Here is a 19,194-nt window from a genome sequence, read left to right on the forward strand (position 1 = left end):
AAGAACGATTTCACAAGAACTGTGTCTCTGTGTCTGTGTCTTTTACAGAGCATTAGGCCATTATTTCATGCTCAGGTATTTTGTGCTAAGTCTACCTTGGATGGATAAGACATTATGGCTAATAATGAAATTGCCTTAGAGAAAATGAATAGGATTTCTTCTTCTGGAGCCACACTGTTGAGCTCTATTACATGCTATCTTTCTGACTGATTTGCCCAGGTTAATTAGGCACAAAAGCCACTAAATCCTCTAGTAAACCGGGCCCTTAGTCTTCCTCTGCTGCTCATTTAGGTCTCTTTCACTCCCAAAGAGAGAGCAAGTGGAAGAAGTCAATTCCCATGAAAGTCTGTCGAGCTAACAATGCAGCGCTGTGGAAATGCTAACATCAGCCTCTGAGTGCATACCCTGACTCCTTTTGACCAAACCGCCTCTTCTTTCTGGTCAGGACTTTACCCAAAGTCATCTCAAATGTCACTTTCACCAATCAACACACAGCAGAAATACTCGCTGGCATTTTGCCAATGAAATGAAACAACCAAGCGTGGAAATCAATCTTTAATTGGAGTGTTTGTTTGTTTGGGAGCTTCTTTTTTTTTTCATTGACCATGTGTGCGGTTGTCTTAAAGATGTGTGTGGTCTCATCAGTTCTTTTGCGTTGGGATAAGTGAAAGTCATGGTGTATTGGAAACAAAGGAGTGGCTTTTCTTTGCTTTCTGCTTGATGTCTGGTACCCAGTGATAATGTCCCTGCATGGTTCCAGTGTCCTATTTTTGTGACTATGATCAACTGTATCTCCAAAGTTGCCTGCATGAGGCAGCACTGCCAACCAGTTCGAGCACATAAATAACTGAGTGCTCCATTGATCCATAGTGTGACAGGGGGAGCCAGAGTGCTTGCGAACTCCCTTGAACTCGCTCTCTATTATGCCTGTGGCTTTAGGGAAAGCCCTGACATTATACTTTATTGCTTTGACGGTTATATTGGCATTTTGCTGCCTTTTAGAGGATGACTGAGCTTCTGCCTTTGATTTTTTTCTTTCACCCGTTAATGAAGCAGCACAAGGAGATGTTAGAAGATGATGTCATCTCCTAACATCCCCCCTCCCCTCCTCCATCCGCCTCTCAGGCCGACAGCAGTGCCGACTGATCCTCACGCACACACTTATATTGAACAGAGGAGGTGGGGAGTGTCACAGCTTTCACACCTCCATCATAAAAGTAACAGTGCATCTATGATATCACAGTGTAAGCCTGCCGATGTTAGTGAGATGTTCCTGCCTCCCGGTAATTGGGAACGGCGGGTATAAAAAGGTCACTCTGTATGTGTGGGAGGGGGTGTAGCTGTATTTAGGACTGAGAGATATCCGCTGAAAATCATAAAAGGCAACACATAATACACAATCCCAGTTCCTCGAAAGTTGGGGCGCTGTGTAAAATGTAAATAAAAACCAAATGCAGTGATCTGCAAATGTCATAAACCAGTATTTTATACACAGTCGAACATAATCAACATATCAGATGGTGAAACTGAGACATTTTACCTTTTCATGAAAAAATACAGGTGCATTTTGAATTTCATGGCAGCAACGAATCTAAAAAAGTAGGGACGGGGCAACAAATGGCTGGAAAAGTAAGTGGTACTAATGGCAAACAGCTTGAGGAGCATTTTGCATCCAATTAGGCTAACTGGCAACAGGTCAACAGCATGACTGGGTATAAAAGAGCATTTTAGAGAGTCTCTCAGAAGTAAAGATGGGCAGAAGTACAATCTGCAAAAAGCTACATCTAAAAATTGTGAAACAACTTCAGAAGAATGTTGTTCGATTTAAAATCATGAGGACCTTAAAGAAACCACCATCTTCAAGACAGAATATCAAAAGATTAAGAGCATAAAGGGCAAAGCTGAAGGTCAGTATTGGATGGGCATGAACTTCAGGCCCTCAGGCATAACTGCATTAAAAACAAGCATGATTCTGTACTAGAAATCACTGCATGGGCTTAGGAACACTTCCAGGAATCATTTTCTGTCATCACAGTTTGCCATACCTTCCAAAAAAGCAAGTTAAAGCTGTATCATGCAAGGAAGAAGCCATATGTGAACACGATCCAGAAACGCCACTGTCTTCTCTGGCTTAAAGCTCATTTAAAATGGAGAGAGGTAAAATGGATAACTGTTCTGTGGTCATATGAATCAAAATTTGAAATTCTATTATAGCAACCAGTCAGTAAATCCACTTCTTTGTCTGATTGGAAAGATTCCTGTCTCTCTTTTAAAAAATGAAGATGTTGCAAGGAAAGCAATAATGGGCAAATGGATCATGGCTGACCTTTCAACTGTTCCTGTGTGGAAGTCTGTAATCTCAAAGGTTGTAACCCTGAAAAATGGAAGGACTCATCTTTTTCTGCAGAAATGGAAGAAGCCACTGGCACTGTTGGGATTTGAATATTATCTGGATCTTAATAAATAATATTAAGGGCAATTGGATACAAACAGACAACATAGCTTACATAGCTGCTTTGGGAGTTTTGCTTCATCTACATAAGCAATGTCAGTTATGTAGCTCTGTTATCTATGTAGCTAACAGAGTTATGTAAGCTACTCTTGCTGCATTCGAATATTTTCCATGGAGGACGAGCAGACTGTTTACTCTGCTTTATAAAACATTTTTTAATCAGGTTTTGCAGGTGGGGTCTGTTTCTGAAGTTTTAGCGTGTGTTTTCATTCTGAGATATACGGCATCTCTGTGAGAGTAAAGATGTAAGGCCTGCAGCTACACTGTCTTGCCAAAATCTGTGTGCATATCTCAGTATAAAGATGTGCAAGTTACCCATGCCATGGGTACAAATACACCCCAAAATCATTGTAAATGCTAGCTTTTGAACACTATGTCCTAGTTATTTTGGAATGCATGTCTGTAATTATAAACTTTAAAAACCACTTAATATAGGGTGTCAACTAATACTAATACGTAAATGTCTCCTTAATTAAATGAAATTAAATTTGATAAGATTATCTTGTGGTTAATAAGTATACTACTATAGGTGGTTGTTGTTATAACTGATCATTTTACTGAGCATTCAACATCATTATAAAGTATATTAATACAGTTTATATTGCCCTATGCTATACTATATTTGAAAATGCATCAAAACAACATTTTTTTAGCCTTACTTGTTCTGCTGTCTTTGTGGCGTCCATGTTTAATGATTCTAGACATTCAAAGTGGGACATTTTTATCAGTTTAGGAAGTTTTTACTTATGTTTAGCAGAGTTTTTGTTGATTATTAATGTGGGGGATGGGAATAAGGAACAACTAGAATATCCAGTAGAGATTCCTTGTATGGACAAAAGTATAAGGATGTGTGCTTGTGTGGAATGTAGAGGGCATTGGTTGAGATGGCGGACTGAGATGGGGGGTTGGGTAATCATAGATGGACAGGGAGCGCATGTTCCAAAGGATAATTGCATTTCTCTCACCTGTTACCCTTTACAGGCCTTCAAGAGCGCCACAATGAGCTCATACTGGTGTGCTGGAAAGGGCGATGTCATTGATAACTGGTGTCGCTGTGACCTGAGTGCCTTCAGCAAAGACGGCCTGCCTAACTGCAGTCCCCTCAGGCAGCCAATGTAAGTGTGAGGTGACACCATGACACCCAGGGATTCATGCACAAGAGAGATTTCATGGATGCATGCTCTGATGCACACTCACAAATGCACACGGACACGCACACGCATACACTCACCTGTCTCCACTGACTCCTGAGGGAACTTGAGAAACTTGTAGACACAAGCACGGTCCCCAAAGTTGTAATAGCTGTCAGTCGGCCCTTACACTCCTCTGAAAGGAACATGCTCTCATTCAAGGTGTCCTAATAGCACTCCTGAGGCTTTTATGAGTCATCGGCCCCAACCATTGTTGCCCTGGGAATTTTTAAAGAGAAACAGGACGTTAAAAGGGCAAAGCTTCTGAGGATTAGCATAGAATGGACACAATTAATTAAACATGCCTTTTAGTTTATTTTTCTCTGAAATGAGCCAGGAGTAACTTTTATTGGGAACGACACAGGGAGAACAATAAAACCAGAAGAACAAAATATATTGTTGTTGCAAGACAGGAATGTTGGCACAATGCTAATGAAATTTGCTTCCATTTTGATAAATTTTATCAAAGAGTCAGCCAACATTTAAGTGCCTTATTTATACTCCAATAGAATCTACGCCATAGCATGCACTGTAGCTTAACATGCACTTCCTCAAAAATTTAAATATGGTGCTATTATTGCTAACGTTAGCCACTCTAAACCATCTTCACACCCTTTACCAACTGCCACTGTGATCCCCTCTGAAACTGTGCACAATTTTGACTTTTTCTGTGCATGTTTTCTTAATTTTAGGGGGGCTTTGTCCAAACCATACAGCTTTGTTACAAAACTCAAGTGTGCATTTTCACTTTCTGAGTGCATGATGTATTGATTCTGGGCTCAGAATTTTTCAAACATTCCCTTAAACCTGTGTTTGTGCTCAAAATGAACTCCTTCTGCTTAAATTTTCTCTTTTTGTGCTCAAAATGTCAACTGGCATTAGTAGCTACTGTAGGCCTGGAAATTACACTGACAAAACAACAAGTCGTATCAGTTATGAAAGCAGTTATGTAAGCTATAGATGCTACATTTCTACATACATATCTATATACCTTAGTTAGCTTTAGCTACATTTGCTTAAGCTAACATTGTGGAAGCTAACTTAGCTATATGTAATGAGCTACATAGCTAATGTAATCAAGCATAGCTAAAGCTTAGCTCATAAAGCACCTGTGTAAGCTACAGAAGCTACATATCTACATACATATCTATGTACCTTAGTTAGCTTTAGCTACATTTGCTTAAGCTAACATTGCTAAAGCTAACTTAGCTATATGTAATGAGCAACATAGCTAATCTGATCTAGCATAGCTTTGTAGCTAAAGCTTAGCTCACAAAGCAGCTACATAAGCTACAGAAGCAACATATCTACATACATATCTATGTACCTTAGTTAGCTTCTGCTACATTTGCTTTAGCTAACATTGCTGAAGCTAACTTAGCTATACATAATGAGCTACATAGCTAATGAAGCTAGCATAGCTTTGTAGCTAAAGCTTAGCTTATAAAGCACCTATGTAGGCTGAATAAAGAGAGCATAGCTAGCTATGTTAGCTTTAGCTATGTTTGATAAAGCTCATGTTGCTAAAGATAATTAAGATACATGTAGTTATGGTAATCATACATCTAGCATCACTATGTTAGCTTTAGCTAAAGCTTCAAAGCTAAAGCAAGCCACTGTTCATGTAGCTTCTTCTTGAATGGGTCTATACATAATTCAATCTCAGATTACACTTCTGACCTTCTCCTAGTTTTATTTATGAAATGAAACTTTGTTTGTAATGTTTGCAGTGTGGCTATTTAATGAATCTAACTACCTGACTTTGTTTTAAGGGTAAAGTTGAATTTAAAACAATATATAAATCTGAATGCATAAAAACACTGTGCCAGAAAATTATGGGACATCCTTTTTGAGATATAAGGAGTCTCAAAGAACAGTCTGTGAGAGAGGCTGTCAGAAATGTAAGGTCTACAGCCAGACCTCTCTGTAATGTTTAACTGTTTTCAGCTGGAGTGCTTTGAGTGCGGCAGCCAAAAGTGACAGTTTCAAGGGTGTTCTTGTGCTCAAGACGCTGACTGCTGCAAACATTAGTTGTGCACTTAAAATGATACCCATTAGAAAACCTGGTGGAAGTGGACACAGGCCCTTAGTTGACAAAAACACAATCTTATTGTGTTTAGTTTAATTGGAATTTATTCCCCATGGAAAAACATCAGTCTAGAGTGAGATTTATGGTTGTAGATGGTCAACCAATTTATCAAATCTTCTTCACCAACATCCAAAACTATTGAAATGTTCCCCTTTTGTCCCTGCAGTGGCTGGTAAAGTGCTCAAATTAACCTGTTTGTTGCCTCAGTGACCGTACAGTCAATCTCCACTGATGTCTCCTACCTCTTATTCTTTGCATTAATTGTAATAAATCCACTGCTGATTAATATTTATCAGCTCCAAGGCAATACACACAGATTCAATTGCCATGAGAATGGAAACTGGTGATACGACTAGCACAGAAATAGCCTAAACCGTAATTGTTTTGGCAAAGTACTGCAGACCTGCCCAGACACTACAGTGTTTACAGCTACGTAAGCCACTTCAGCTTAGCTTTGGCATAGATTCAACCTAGAAGTATAAACTAGGCTTAAGAAGTGCTGTTTTACACAACAGGAGTCTACTTAGAGTGTATTTTACAAGCTTATGGCACATAAAAATGGCAGTTTTTATTATTCTCTATTTGAATTATTGAGGGGCAGAATTGATCAGAAAGTGTATTCTTTGGCTTTTTGATGGCTGGAAAATCAATTTCTCCCTTTTCAGCCATCAAAAAGTCCCATTACAACGCCATAACCATTACAACGCTTTGCAATGCCAGTTGTGGCTACTATGTCAATACGGCTTCAAAGCCACAAACTTTTTCGGTTGCTATCAATGCATAAATAATATAAGATTTGCATTTAAAGTGTCCCCAACCGATAATTAACATCCAAACTCAGCTTTTAAGCCAATAACTTTAGAAGTTGAGACAAAATTGGAAAACCCTTCAGTTCCACAAAAATGCCACTGCTGATGGATATCATCAGATATTATCAAAGGCTCCATAACAGCAGCTAAATGGACCTCGTGTTGATGCTAGTCTTAAATCCTTTGCAATAATTTACCAAAAGTACCAGTATCAGGGACACTCACAAGTATACTTAAGACTTAGATTATGCTCCACAAGCATTGCACAAGTCATTTGAGGGCCTTTTATGGCAGTTTTGGTATTGTTTTTGTGGTTTGCGGTTTTGTAATTGTAGAGGAAGGGCTCGGTGCCATAACCAGAGTTTTGGTCAGGCATTCCCTGGGATCAAGCTCGCTGGCATGAGAGGGCAAGTGAAGAGTTACTGCAGCTCTAGCCAGTGCTGGAGTGCAAAGCCATGAAGAAGAAACTGAGCAGCATGCTTTTTTATGACAGCGGGGTAACCCATTCTCTCAGCCGATGTCACAGACACAGCTAGAGGGCAGGGAAATGGAAATATTGTTCTTTTATCTCCTTTGAAGGATTAAAGAGGAAAAACTGCACATGGAACACTTCTGGAGAACAGGTGGCATCGGAATGCTGTTTTGTTTGAAGCTGCTTTTTGCCGTCCTGTTGTCCAGTCAGATATATAAGCAGAGGTGTTAAAGTCTCCACTCTAAAACAATTTAAGTATCAGGCACATTTACACAATATGAAAATCTGGACTCATTTCATAACAAACAGCAATAATGGCAGCATTTTGACCTCACTGATTTAATTCCCTTGTCTGAAACTTTTTCTTTGTCACTCTGTTAGTTTGCGTCTAGCCCCATACCTGGAGCCCTCCAGCACAATGGTGGCCCTCGAGTGGATGGACGTGGAGCCTCTGATTGGCTGCAAAATTTCAGATTACATCATCCAGCATAAACGAGTGGAGGATCCCTCAGAAGCAGAGGTCTACACAGGTAGGTACACTGGGTTCAAAGCCTCAGGCATCACTTCTCTCTGGGTTTTTAACACTACGTCAGCACATCAGGATATAATTCTGTATTATATTGCTGTCATAAATATATATGTTCTCTATGCCCATGCACTTTCACTTTTTTATTCACTGATGTATATCAAAGATGGATTAGGCACTCTGTACTTGTCCTGTGAAAGCCTTTTAAACTGATGAATAAGAATGCTTCGGGCTCTGATTTTAGCATTATGATGGATTTTAAAGAGGTGTTTATTGGCATATAGCTTGTTTGCTTGTTCCAAGTCAGATGATAAAATGGTGCATTGTCATATTTTCCTTGTTTCATGTTCATACTGCAGTATTGTAAAGCAGGCCAAAGTACAAACCAAGCAAGGCTGCCCTCATCAGTCAAGTCCTAGTCTCCTTTTCTCACTCCAAAGGCCATGAAGATGGGTTGCACCTCACATTGAGGGATAGCTGATGCATGCTGGTTAGCAAGTTAACCTATCACCATTCACCAAATACAGAAGTACTGAATGAAACATTCTGCTGGTGTTACAGTTTACTTTGTGACCATGCTAACTGGTGACTTTTAGCCCAATGCCTCTGCTGTTTAAAATGAACAATCTTCATAAATGTTTTGTGTTTAAATGTCATTAAGGACCATCAAATGGTTTAGTTTTGATAATACAATGAAAAATAAAGAAGAAATGCATTTATGGGAACTCTACTTTGGACACTGGATTTCAGAGCCCAGAATGACGTAATGTTCCAGTTGACTGTATTCCAGTTACATGTTGCCAGCCACTCTCTCCATCCATCCATCAACCAGTTCATCCATCCATCTTCTTTCATTTATCTGGGGCCGGGTTGCAACTGAGACATCCTTCTCCCCAGCAACACTTTCCAACTCCTGGGGGAGCCCAGGGTGTTCCCATACCAAACAGGATATAATCCCTCTTGCGCATTCTGGGTCTTTCCTAAGTCCTCTCCCAGCTTAATGTGCCCAGAAGACCTCCAATTGGAGGCCCCCAGGAGGCATCCTGATCAGATTTCCAAACCACCTCAACTGGCTTCTTTTGATGCAAAGCAGCAGCACCTCTGCTCTTAGCTACCTTTGGACATCTGAAGTCCTCATCCTATCTCTAAGGCTGAGTCTGCCCACCCTCTGGAGAAAATTATTTTGACCACATGTAATCCTGGTTTGTTCTTCTGGTCATTACCCAGAGATCATGACTATAGGGGTTAACAGGTGGATTGACGTAAATCGAAAGCTTTACCTTTTGACTCAGCTCCCTCTTTACCACAACAGACAGGTGCTGCATCAGTCCCCTCCCTTGTACCCCTAAGATACTTGAACTCCTTCACCTGAAGCAAAGACTCACTCCCCACAAGGAGGAAGTCCCGATAATCACTGCCTCGTGATGGGGGGGGGGGGGGGGGGGGGTCATGGTCCTGTGAGCCTAGGAGCTATGTTATTGGGGGAATCTACCACTGATAGAGTGTCCCAAGGCAAAGTGGTGCTGGGGGAGGAACCAGACAAAGAGCGATTCAAAACAGCCACCATGAATCGGCATATCGGGGATCCAGATACCTTACCCACCCACTGGATACCAGGGCACCCCCTTGAGCCAAACATGGGGGGGCTCCACTGATATTAAACCTTCCCAAACACCATCAAAGGGCTGTTGCCCACATGGATGTGAAATATATTCCATGATATGTTCGAAACAGGCTATGTGGCGTGACAGCCCTAACTTCTGAGATCAAATGGAGCCTACCATCACTACCACACTGCAAATGATCGTAATCATTTAATGGTCACTCTTTAGACTGTAACACCTGTTAGCAATGTTGCCAAGGAACTCCCGAAAGCAACATGTAAAGATACAAGCCTAGCTTGGCAAAAGTGGAGGTTCTTGCAATGAGAAGGATGAAATCCCTTAATTGGCAAGCTGGACAAAACTGTTGACCAAAACTTGTTGGTAAAGCAGTTAATGTTGTCAACTCTTGAAATCTTTTACTGATGATGTATTGGACCAAGATGGTGAGTAAAACATTCTATCACTATGCTGATCATTGAGGTGATATTCAGTTGTCGTCAAAACTGACCAGCTGCCGTATTTCCTACTAAACTACAGTTGAAGTTTGATGATCAACTAGTAATTCATAGTGGTTGCTGGGTTGATTGTGTTCTCATTGCAAACAAACTACTCTAGGGTTTAATTGGAAGCAAGCCGATACTACCTCTTCCAGGGCAATCTCAGCTAGCTTTTTGTTTTTCCACATCAGATTGTGACTGCTGTGTTTACATATGTCCAAATGAACCAGGCCAAGGGGGAACGCCCCCTTGTTTTGGAACAAAATCTCCAAATGATCCAGGTTTGAAAACACCCCAAGTATCTGCTTTACAAAGAAGTATTGATGGTGGTTACTTTGACTTAAGGCATTTGAAATGATGTCTCGACTGCAGAAATTTGTTGCCATTATCAAGTGACGTATTGCTAGGAAGCTATTAAACACATTGTCTGCATTTTCTCCACACCAAATGTTGATTAATAGAATAAGAGTGGATGTAATGACGAGAGCAGTCAGCAGAGTTTAATGGCTCTCGGAGATAAAATAATAAAGATGTTTGATGAGTTGACGTAAGGAGTTAAAGTTAGAATTGGAGGAAATGAGGTTAAACTTTTGGTCTGGACACTGAACAGAAGAAGTAGCTCTCAGTGAGGATGGGAGAAGATGACGTCGGGCAATTTATCAAGTGCCATAAATGGTGCCGACCATTGCGCTGTAGGGCTGGGGAAGTGGTCATGGTTGTGACGAGGGGGCCGGGGTGAGTCAGAGGAAGGGTGATAGGAAGGAATTTAATAATATTAGAGAAAATTAGGTGGTCTGGAAGAAGCTGGCTTTAGTCATTGGGAAGTATGGACAGGCCATCCATCACCCCTGGGAGGAGTGCTGATAAAGCGTGGGCACCAGTGAGAGAAGAGAGGGTACAGACAGTTAGACACAGGCATGCTGGCAGAGGTGAGGTAGGAAGGGGCAGATGGTGTGGGTGACTCACTGTGCTATGTGCCAGTCACCACTATAAATCATGTCATAAGAGACAGTATAATACAGATTAGAAGCCATTGTCTTGGTCTTTTGTCTTCTCTCTTCCTTTTATGTCTGTCACTCTCTCACTCGAACCATTACTCATGTCTGCCTTGTTTACTCTCAGCTTGTTTTTAAGTGTCAGGACAAAGTTGTATTACAACTTTACTGGATGCATTGATATCAATCAATTGGATCCTGTGCCAATTCAGAACAAATCAACCCATTGTACTAAAAGAGAGGGTCTGGACTATACTCTTGGTTCTTTTATTTGAGACTTAACATTTATTTGCCAAGAGCACAGTAGGTTGTAAGATTTAACAAACTGTGTGACAAAGAAACCCCCCTACTGCATCTACTGCACATAACAACAGCATCAATGATAGTAATGCCAGACTTTGGTGTAATATTAGCAAGAATGGCAAAGTAACCATACTATTATGATCATAACAGAGTCAACACAAACAGCTAATCAGGACGTTTCTGACTTCTATTGGAAATGGGGAAATTTAGCTCGAAATTATCCAGTACAATTTTCTGGTAGTACATGGTTCCCCAAAAAGTTTATCAAGATCACATCAAGATCATCAAATCAGAGATCAGGGCTCTGTGCAGGCCAGTTGAGTTCTTCCACAGCTAACTCATCTAGCCATGTCTTTATAGTCTTTGCTTTGTGCACTGGGGCACAATCATGTTGGAATAGAAAAGGGCCTACCCCAAACTAAAGAATTTTACATAAAAACACAGATCCTTAAAGCAAACATTAACCTTTAACTTCCTAATGTACTCACCAAATGGCATAAGTAATAATATCATGGACTTGTGCAGGAATAGCTGATAAATTAACCTCAAAAGGTGCGCAGTGCTTCCTCGTTTTCGGTTGGAGCAAACCCGCGGCGCTTCGGTGTGCAGCGTAGACATTCTATGTGGAAATTGCAGGTTAGCAGTCGTTGACCATGCTCTGTGATTTTAAATGATTTTCCACTTTGCTGTTGTTCCTGAACACTTCCACTTTCTAACAATATCACTTACAGTTGATTGTAGAATATCAAACATGGATGATATTTCATGAACTAATTGCAAAGGTGGCACCCCTCACAGTAACACGCTTGAAGTCACTGAGCTCTCCAGAATGACCCATTTTGTATCACAAGCGTTTGCAAATGGAGACTGCATGGCTAGGTGCTTGATTCTACACACCTGTGGCAACAGGTCTGATAGAAACACCTGAATTTAATAATTAACAGGTGTGTCCAAATACTTTTGTCCATATAGTGTATGTGTATTGGTCCAACATTGGCAATGTTCATGTGCTGACTGATAATGGCAGTAAGACTTCGAGGATTAGTTGCAGAAGTTGAGGCAAGAGGGATCATTGGCACCAGACCATCTAGAGGAACCTAAGGAATCTCTGGGACTCCAAGAGATATATATGGTTAATCATATTTACAAAACATGACGATTCGAAGCTACAATTTGATGACAGGTACCTCTGACATAAAATTAACTATGACTTGAAGAACCAGACAGGAGCTTAATTCTAGGACCCTGGCAGTCAAAGCCTGTAGCATAACTAGCAGCTTGTCTAAGCCTGAGCCGGTCCTAACCTAACCCTGACTGCTAAGTATGAAACGGTAATGAAGAACTACTCTGACAAGTCAGACCACCATACAACCTGAAGCCCATAACCATTTGATTCTAAAGAAGAGGGGCCTGTTAGCTGAGAGCCCTACCTCCCATACTACTTTTGGAGACAATAGGTGCCACAAACAGGGGAAGTATGAGCTCCTTAAGATATGTGCCTGGCCATTAGGAGCTTTGTCGGTGAGAAGAAGGATGCTAAATTTTATTTTAGACTTTATGGGGATATGTGTTTACTCAGCCCATGACCCTTCTGGAAAGAAGTAGTTGATATTAATTGGCAGGAAACTTTGGCAGTCCAAAAGTCCCCCCTCAGTGGAAACATCATATATTATATACTGTATAGGTACGTATCTTGGTAGCTCCCACACCAACTGCAAATACTCAACACCATAGCCACACAAACCCTTCATTGTTCTCTAAAAACGCAGTGCTCAAGATTGCTGATACAAACTTGGAAGGCATTACAGGGGTCGATTTATGAAATAATAGGGGCCTCTTAAAACGATGAGATCTTGTTCTCTGGACTCAGCAAATAAAAGCCATAGCGTTCGAGAAGTGTCAGTTTCTCACACTTACTCTGACTTATTTTCAAATTATTGGATTTGTACTCCCTGTACCCACTGCTGGCTTCTTATTTAAGGACCAACATTTGAGGCACATTCAAGGGAAATGGAAGCCTGTTCATAAAAGTTGTGATAATAAGGAGATCAAAATAATAAGAAAGATAAGTTCTTGTGTCTTGCACAGACTAATAATCTCACCCCATGCTCTGAAGTACATCCAGTCTTAATTCTCTTTTCTGAAGTAGTTTCTTTGTCACACATACACAAACACACTCGAACTACCCTGTTGAAGCTGCCAGTGAAACCAGTCTTCTATTGTTGGCCACTGTGCAGCTCTAATGGAGCAGTTTTTGGATAAATACTTGGGTAAATACCTTGCTCGAGGGCATCTTGGTGGTTTTCTGGAAAGCAAGTGTTTCTCCGTCATTTTCCTTGTTCATATTTTCCAAGACTGTGTGTTGATTTGAACCAGTGAGCTTGCAGTCAGGCCTTGTTCAGCAACATCTCAGGGTGGGTCCACACTGAAGGATTATTCGGCTTATTTACAGTGAACCATATTTAACATCCTAGGCCATTACAGGGGAAAATCCTGATCTAAAGCTTAGAAAGGGAAGATCCTTGGCAGTATGGAGAGCTATGAGGTGATCGAGTGAAAATATACTGGAAAACAAGCGGTTGTACGGTTTGATGGGATATTGAGTGCAACTGAAGCGCAGACATGGTACTCCGCCCTGTGTCACCATGTTCATGCACTTACATCAATTATTTGGAAAACCCATTCTTAACACTACAAAGACCATGGCAGTCATTTGGACTGTTTCATCCATTTATAATATGTGTGACTTTGTTGAATTGAAAGTTTCAGTGCTGCTGGTTCCTTTTCTGAAACGTGTTTGCATTTTAAATTTCAAATATTCTATTACACAAAAGGCAAAGAAAAAATTAGACCTATTACCAATGAAAACTACAGGCAGTCATTTTGACTGTATGGATTTTGTTGCTCTTAAATTGGTAAATATTTCTGCAGTGGCAGCTGCAGCTTGGTAGCTTGGCATCATTCATCATTTCTCACAGAGTAAGCTGTCTATTGGAACAATTTTAGATGTTAAGTAGCCTAATTAAACCAGGCTCAGCATGTTTTAGGCTGTTAGTCAGGATAAATGTGCTGCTCTGTGGTGCTGATCAAGGGCTAGGTTGAATGACAATTTCAGGGAGTAACAAACTAAAGCATCATCTCTATCCAGCTGTTATGGAGAGAGACACATCAGAAGACTCTTTTGGCTATCATCAAAACATTGCATCATGGATTTGTAAACCCAATTTACCTCATAACGTTTACCTTAAAGCTTATTGTTTAAGTTCAGAGCAGGCTAACTAAAAAAAAGCAAAATCAGCAATGACAAAAACACAGCAAGTTGTTTTGATGTAAAAACAATACTAACAAAAAAACCCAAAACAATAATATCAACAATAATAAAATGCATAGCAATGTAGCAAGTTTTCTTTGCTGTTGCTTTAGCTTAGACTGTAAAATTTCACCTGGGTGAAGCTTAAAACTGATGGTAAAATTGATGACCCTAGGTGATAATAGTCCTGCAGTATTTATTGGATAAGTTATTTCCAAAACTTTCCAGTGATCGGGATAACAATTCCATTCCCAAAATACAACACAGAAATGGCTCTGTGCTGTTTGTGAAAATAATGGTACAATTCATGGCAGTAGGTAGTAACAGCAATGCAATACTTATTGGAAAAGTCAAGCCAAAACTTTCCAGTGATCAGGGCAACAATCCCACCACCCCCAAAATATAACAGAAAAATGGTGCTATGCTGGTAAAATATCTGGTTAAACTGATGACTGTAGGAGGTAACAGCACTGCAGAATTGATCTAAAAAGTCAAATCAAAACTTTCCAGTAATCAGAACAACAATTCCATTCCCAAAATATGAGAACAAATGGCACTGTGCTGGGAGAGTGACATTATTGTTAAAACTGATAACAGCAAGTGGTAACAGCACTACAATATTTATTAATAAAGTTACTGCAAACTTTCCAGTGATCAGGACAGCAATGTCAACAAGAAAATAAAATAGAAAAAATAGCTTTGTGCTGTTAGAGCGACAGTATTGGTGAAATTGTTGACCGCAGGTGGTAGCAGCACTGTAGTTTATACTGGAAAAGTCAAGCCCAAACTTTCCAGTGATCAGGACAACAATTCCACCCCCAAAATAAAATGGAACACGTGACTTTCTGCTGTTAGAATAAAAATATTAGTAAAACTGATGACAGTCTGTTGTATCAGCACTGTGATTAAGCGGGAAAGTCATACCCAAACTTTCCAGTGATGGGGACAATTCCACTACCAAAATATAGCAGGACAAAAGGCTCTGTGCTGTAAGAGTGAAAATGTCAGTAAAAATGATAACAGTAGGTTATAACAGCTCTGCGGTAGTTATTGAGAAAGTCACGCCCAAACTTTCCTGTGGTCAGGACAATTCCACCCCCAAAATATAATGGAACACATGACTTTCTGCTGTGAGAATAAAAATATTGATAAATTGATGACAGTATGTTGTATCAGCACCCCAGTATTTATTGGTAAAGTCATGCTCAAACTTTCCGGTGATCAGGCAACAATTCCAACACCAAAGCAACACATAACAAATGGCTCTGTGCTGTTAGAGTGAAAATACTTGTAAAACTGATGATGGTGGGTGGTAACAAGATTGCAGTATTTTTGGGAGCTTCATACCCAAACTCTCTGGTGATCAGAAGAACAGTTCCATCCCCAAAGTATAACAAAAGACATGGCTCTGCTCTGGTAGAGTGAAAACATTGAACAAATTGACGACAGTAGCTGCTAACAGCACTTCTGTATTTATCGGAAGAGTCCCATCCAAACTTTCTGGTGATCAGGACAACAATTCCAACACCAAAACAGAAAATAACAAATGGCTCTGTGCTGTTAGAGTGAAAATACTTGTAAAACTGATGATGGTAGGTGGTAACAACACTGAAGTATTTTTTGGAAGCTTCTTCTAGTAGGTTTTGAATTCTGGCCTTTCTAGTGTTAAATATAACCCTGTTTGATATCAGATAACTTCTTGAACACAGTGCAAACATTATCTCCCATAGCTGGATCTTGGGCACCTGACAGTCAGGAGTCTATTACAGAAAAGAAAACAAAAAGAAATTATCAAAAATAGGAGGTAAATATAAAAAAGAGATCCCCAGGCTCTCATATGTCCTGGGATAAACAAGTGCAAAGGGCAGTTACTTGAACTGTGCCGTTGAAATCAGAAGGCAGATGAGACACAGATGGTGTGGCAGGGACTTTGACCGTCCACTTACACTGCACTAATAATGAGCAGCCCAAGCGTCCAGCGGATGGGATTCAGCCATTGCCGGCATCAATAGAAGCTGAGGCTGCTTCCACATCCATTGCCAAGTTGAAACACTGCTTCGGGCTGGTGTCTGAGAGAGAGGAAAGATAAACAGACAGCCACACACACTCTTAGCCATGCTGAGCATGAGTCACACACTCTGAGCACACACACTCAGCCATGTGCACACTCATACAGATGGCAGACAGAGAGCAAGTGTGGAGATGCAGACGCTTGGATGCAGCTCTCACTGGGTTCCTAAAGCCATGTTTCTATGTCAGAGCTGTCTAGACTGGGATAGGAGAAGATACTCTTTCCCTCCTGAGGTTAATAATGGTAGGCTAGTCATTTGTCAATGAAGATGAATAGCTCTTGTGTTCTTAGCTTGAAGGTTTCCACAAAATTTGCCACTCTAATGGCAAGTGGGACCGGATTCAAGAGATCCATCAAAGAAAGTTGTTTTCTACCTTCTTGATCCTGACGTATTATTGTGAACAACATTTCCAAGCATGCAAATGGAAAATGCATCACAGGTAGCCCTTTAATGGTAGTGAGTTATCAGTTAAAGTTGTGTGAATGCATTTTAAAATTCTCATTTTATTGCTTTTTGCACATTTTTGGTCTAAAATTAAAATTAAGAACGGCCTCCATATGCTCTGCATCCCTCAAAGTGTTCTGTCATGATGCTCATAAGCAAGGGATGCACATAAGGCTCAATGACTTTGACCAGTAACCTCCATAATCCAGTCAGGTAGCTGGTAATTTGTCAAGGCTATCTATGGAAACTTTGATGAAAATATTATTGGGTATTACTGAGATATCATGCTCATAAGCAAGAGATGCACCCAAGACCTTTTATCTAATGAACTCCAAAATCTAACCAGTTAATCCTTGAGTCAAAAAAGTTTCAAGACAACCCCTTAAAGCAGGGGTAGTCAACTAAAATTCAAAGCGGTCCAGTCAGAGAAAATGTATTAAACCAAAGGTACAGAACATCATAATGTCTAACTTGAGTAAGTGTGATATGTGAATCTCGGTGCGATTTCAGGGACTTATTGCACTGATAAAATATGAAAATTAGTTTTCCATTAATGCCGTTAATTTCATTTGAAACTCAAGTTTTTTTTTTAAACAAAGCAACACATAATAGAAGTAAAAGTGGAAAGTATAATTTGATTGTCATTTAAAAGCTGATTTACAAATTTATTACTCCATAAATTCTTAAAATAATATATAAAATAAAGTGCTTTAACTGTCTCAACCAACTTAACAATATGTTAAACTCAACAAATCTTTGCCATTTTCTTCCCCCGTTTCTCCGTCTGTGAATCTCTCCTTGTCTCAGCTCACTCATCTTTTCGTCTACTTTCTTTCTCTTTCTTTCTTTTCTTTTCTCTTCTCTTCCTCTTGTCTGTCCCTCGTATGAATACAGCGGTTCAATGTTTACTGCCTGGAATGCAGACAGTTCATTGGCCGAGTAGCATTACGTGAGATGACAAACCTGTATGCAATTGGTCTGTGCAGTTCCTGATCTGCAAAACCAGTACCGTAAATCCTAGAATAGCTGCGCCGGTTAAAATAGAAGCGCCCCGTCAAATTTAAAGTTCCCTTTTATTCTAATGATTGTTCATCCGGGTCCAGGTCCGTATCGTATGGCGTCTGGGTTGGAATCTGTACCGCGGTCCGCCAGTTAGTGACCCCTGCCTTAGTCTTCCTTTGATATTCTGAAGGTTTGAGGCCCAATGATCTTTGACCTATGACCTCCACAATCTAATCCATAATCACTGAGTCAGAGTGGACATTTGTGCAAGGTTCCAAGAAAATCCCTCAAAGCATTCCTGACATATCACATTCACAAGCAACAGATGAACATGAGGCCCTCCGACCTCCAAAATCTTATTGGTTCATCTGTGAGTCAAAGTGAACAATTGTAGAAAGTTCTAAAAAAAATCCCTGTAAGTATTCTTGACATATCCCATTCACAAGCAAGGGATGAACAAGAGGTCCAATAAATTTGTTTAAAGGGTCCTTGTAGTCACGTGATTCTGATAACATGCAAATGTGTGCTGGGGGCCATGAAGTGGGGGGCAGCCATTAGGAATGGATGGGAATGGAGGAAAGTTTGTGCTTTACAGCTCTAAATGGACCTGTATGCTACAATTACCAGCAGAAGATTTCAACAAACACTGAGTACCATCCCCACATTTTACAAAAAAAGGGATTTTCCCCACAGTTTAACTGAATTACCTGGCGTGGAGGCCATCAATATCACAATTTTACTAAGTCCTGCAGACCATCTGCTGTCTAGTGTCAGCTATCCAGATGGAGAGATAATCTTGTACTGAGCTAAGAGGCTAGTTGAGACCCTTTAAAATGTAACAAAAAAATACTTATTTTGTCACAAACCTGCTTTTAATTGAGGCAGTGATAGACTATCACTATGTGGGGTAAGAGGCGGAGTAAGGATGATAGCTCCCGCTTAAGTGCCAGTGTCCTTTCCTTCATCCTTTGTTGATCTTTAATCCACATTTAAAAAGCCAAACTATCACCTAATGAAATCCAGCCAGCTCTACTGAGCTGAACTAAATGATCTAGATCTCTTAAAGCAGACGGATTTCCTGTCATAATGGACAAGCGTGGATGGTTTCAGCTGAGGAAACACAGCCAAGATCAGAGTTTAATAAGCTAAACCATGACAAACTGAACTAAACTAGAGTGGACCACTTTTTAGAAAGTGGACCATACATGAGCATTGCAGGACACCGCTCATCCTTGCCTGGGCTGTTTTTAATTCCTGCCTGCTTCTGTTTCAATATGAGATTTTAAAAACTTTTTTGGGCTGAATATTTCACTTCTTTTGGGACAAGTAGCTCAAGAAAAAAGTATTTTTTTAATTTACCCATTTTGAA

The 19,194-nt window shown here is 40.3% G+C and overlaps 1 protein-coding gene across 1 annotated transcript in view; it reads left to right on the top strand.

Moving 5' to 3' along the window:
- Positions 1–19,194, top strand: part of LOC121524927 (astrotactin-2-like) — a 615,575-nt gene that overhangs the window by 527,352 nt on the left and 69,029 nt on the right. Inside the window, exons 18-19 of the mRNA XM_041810517.1 lie at positions 3,494–3,627; positions 7,454–7,602. Coding sequence (XP_041666451.1) covers positions 3,494–3,627; positions 7,454–7,602 — 283 coding nt within the window. The remainder of the gene's footprint in view (positions 1–3,493; positions 3,628–7,453; positions 7,603–19,194) is intronic.

This window comes from Cheilinus undulatus, linkage group 17 (assembly GCF_018320785.1).
Source record: "Cheilinus undulatus linkage group 17, ASM1832078v1, whole genome shotgun sequence".
Lineage (NCBI taxonomy): Eukaryota > Metazoa > Chordata > Actinopteri > Labriformes > Labridae > Cheilinus > Cheilinus undulatus.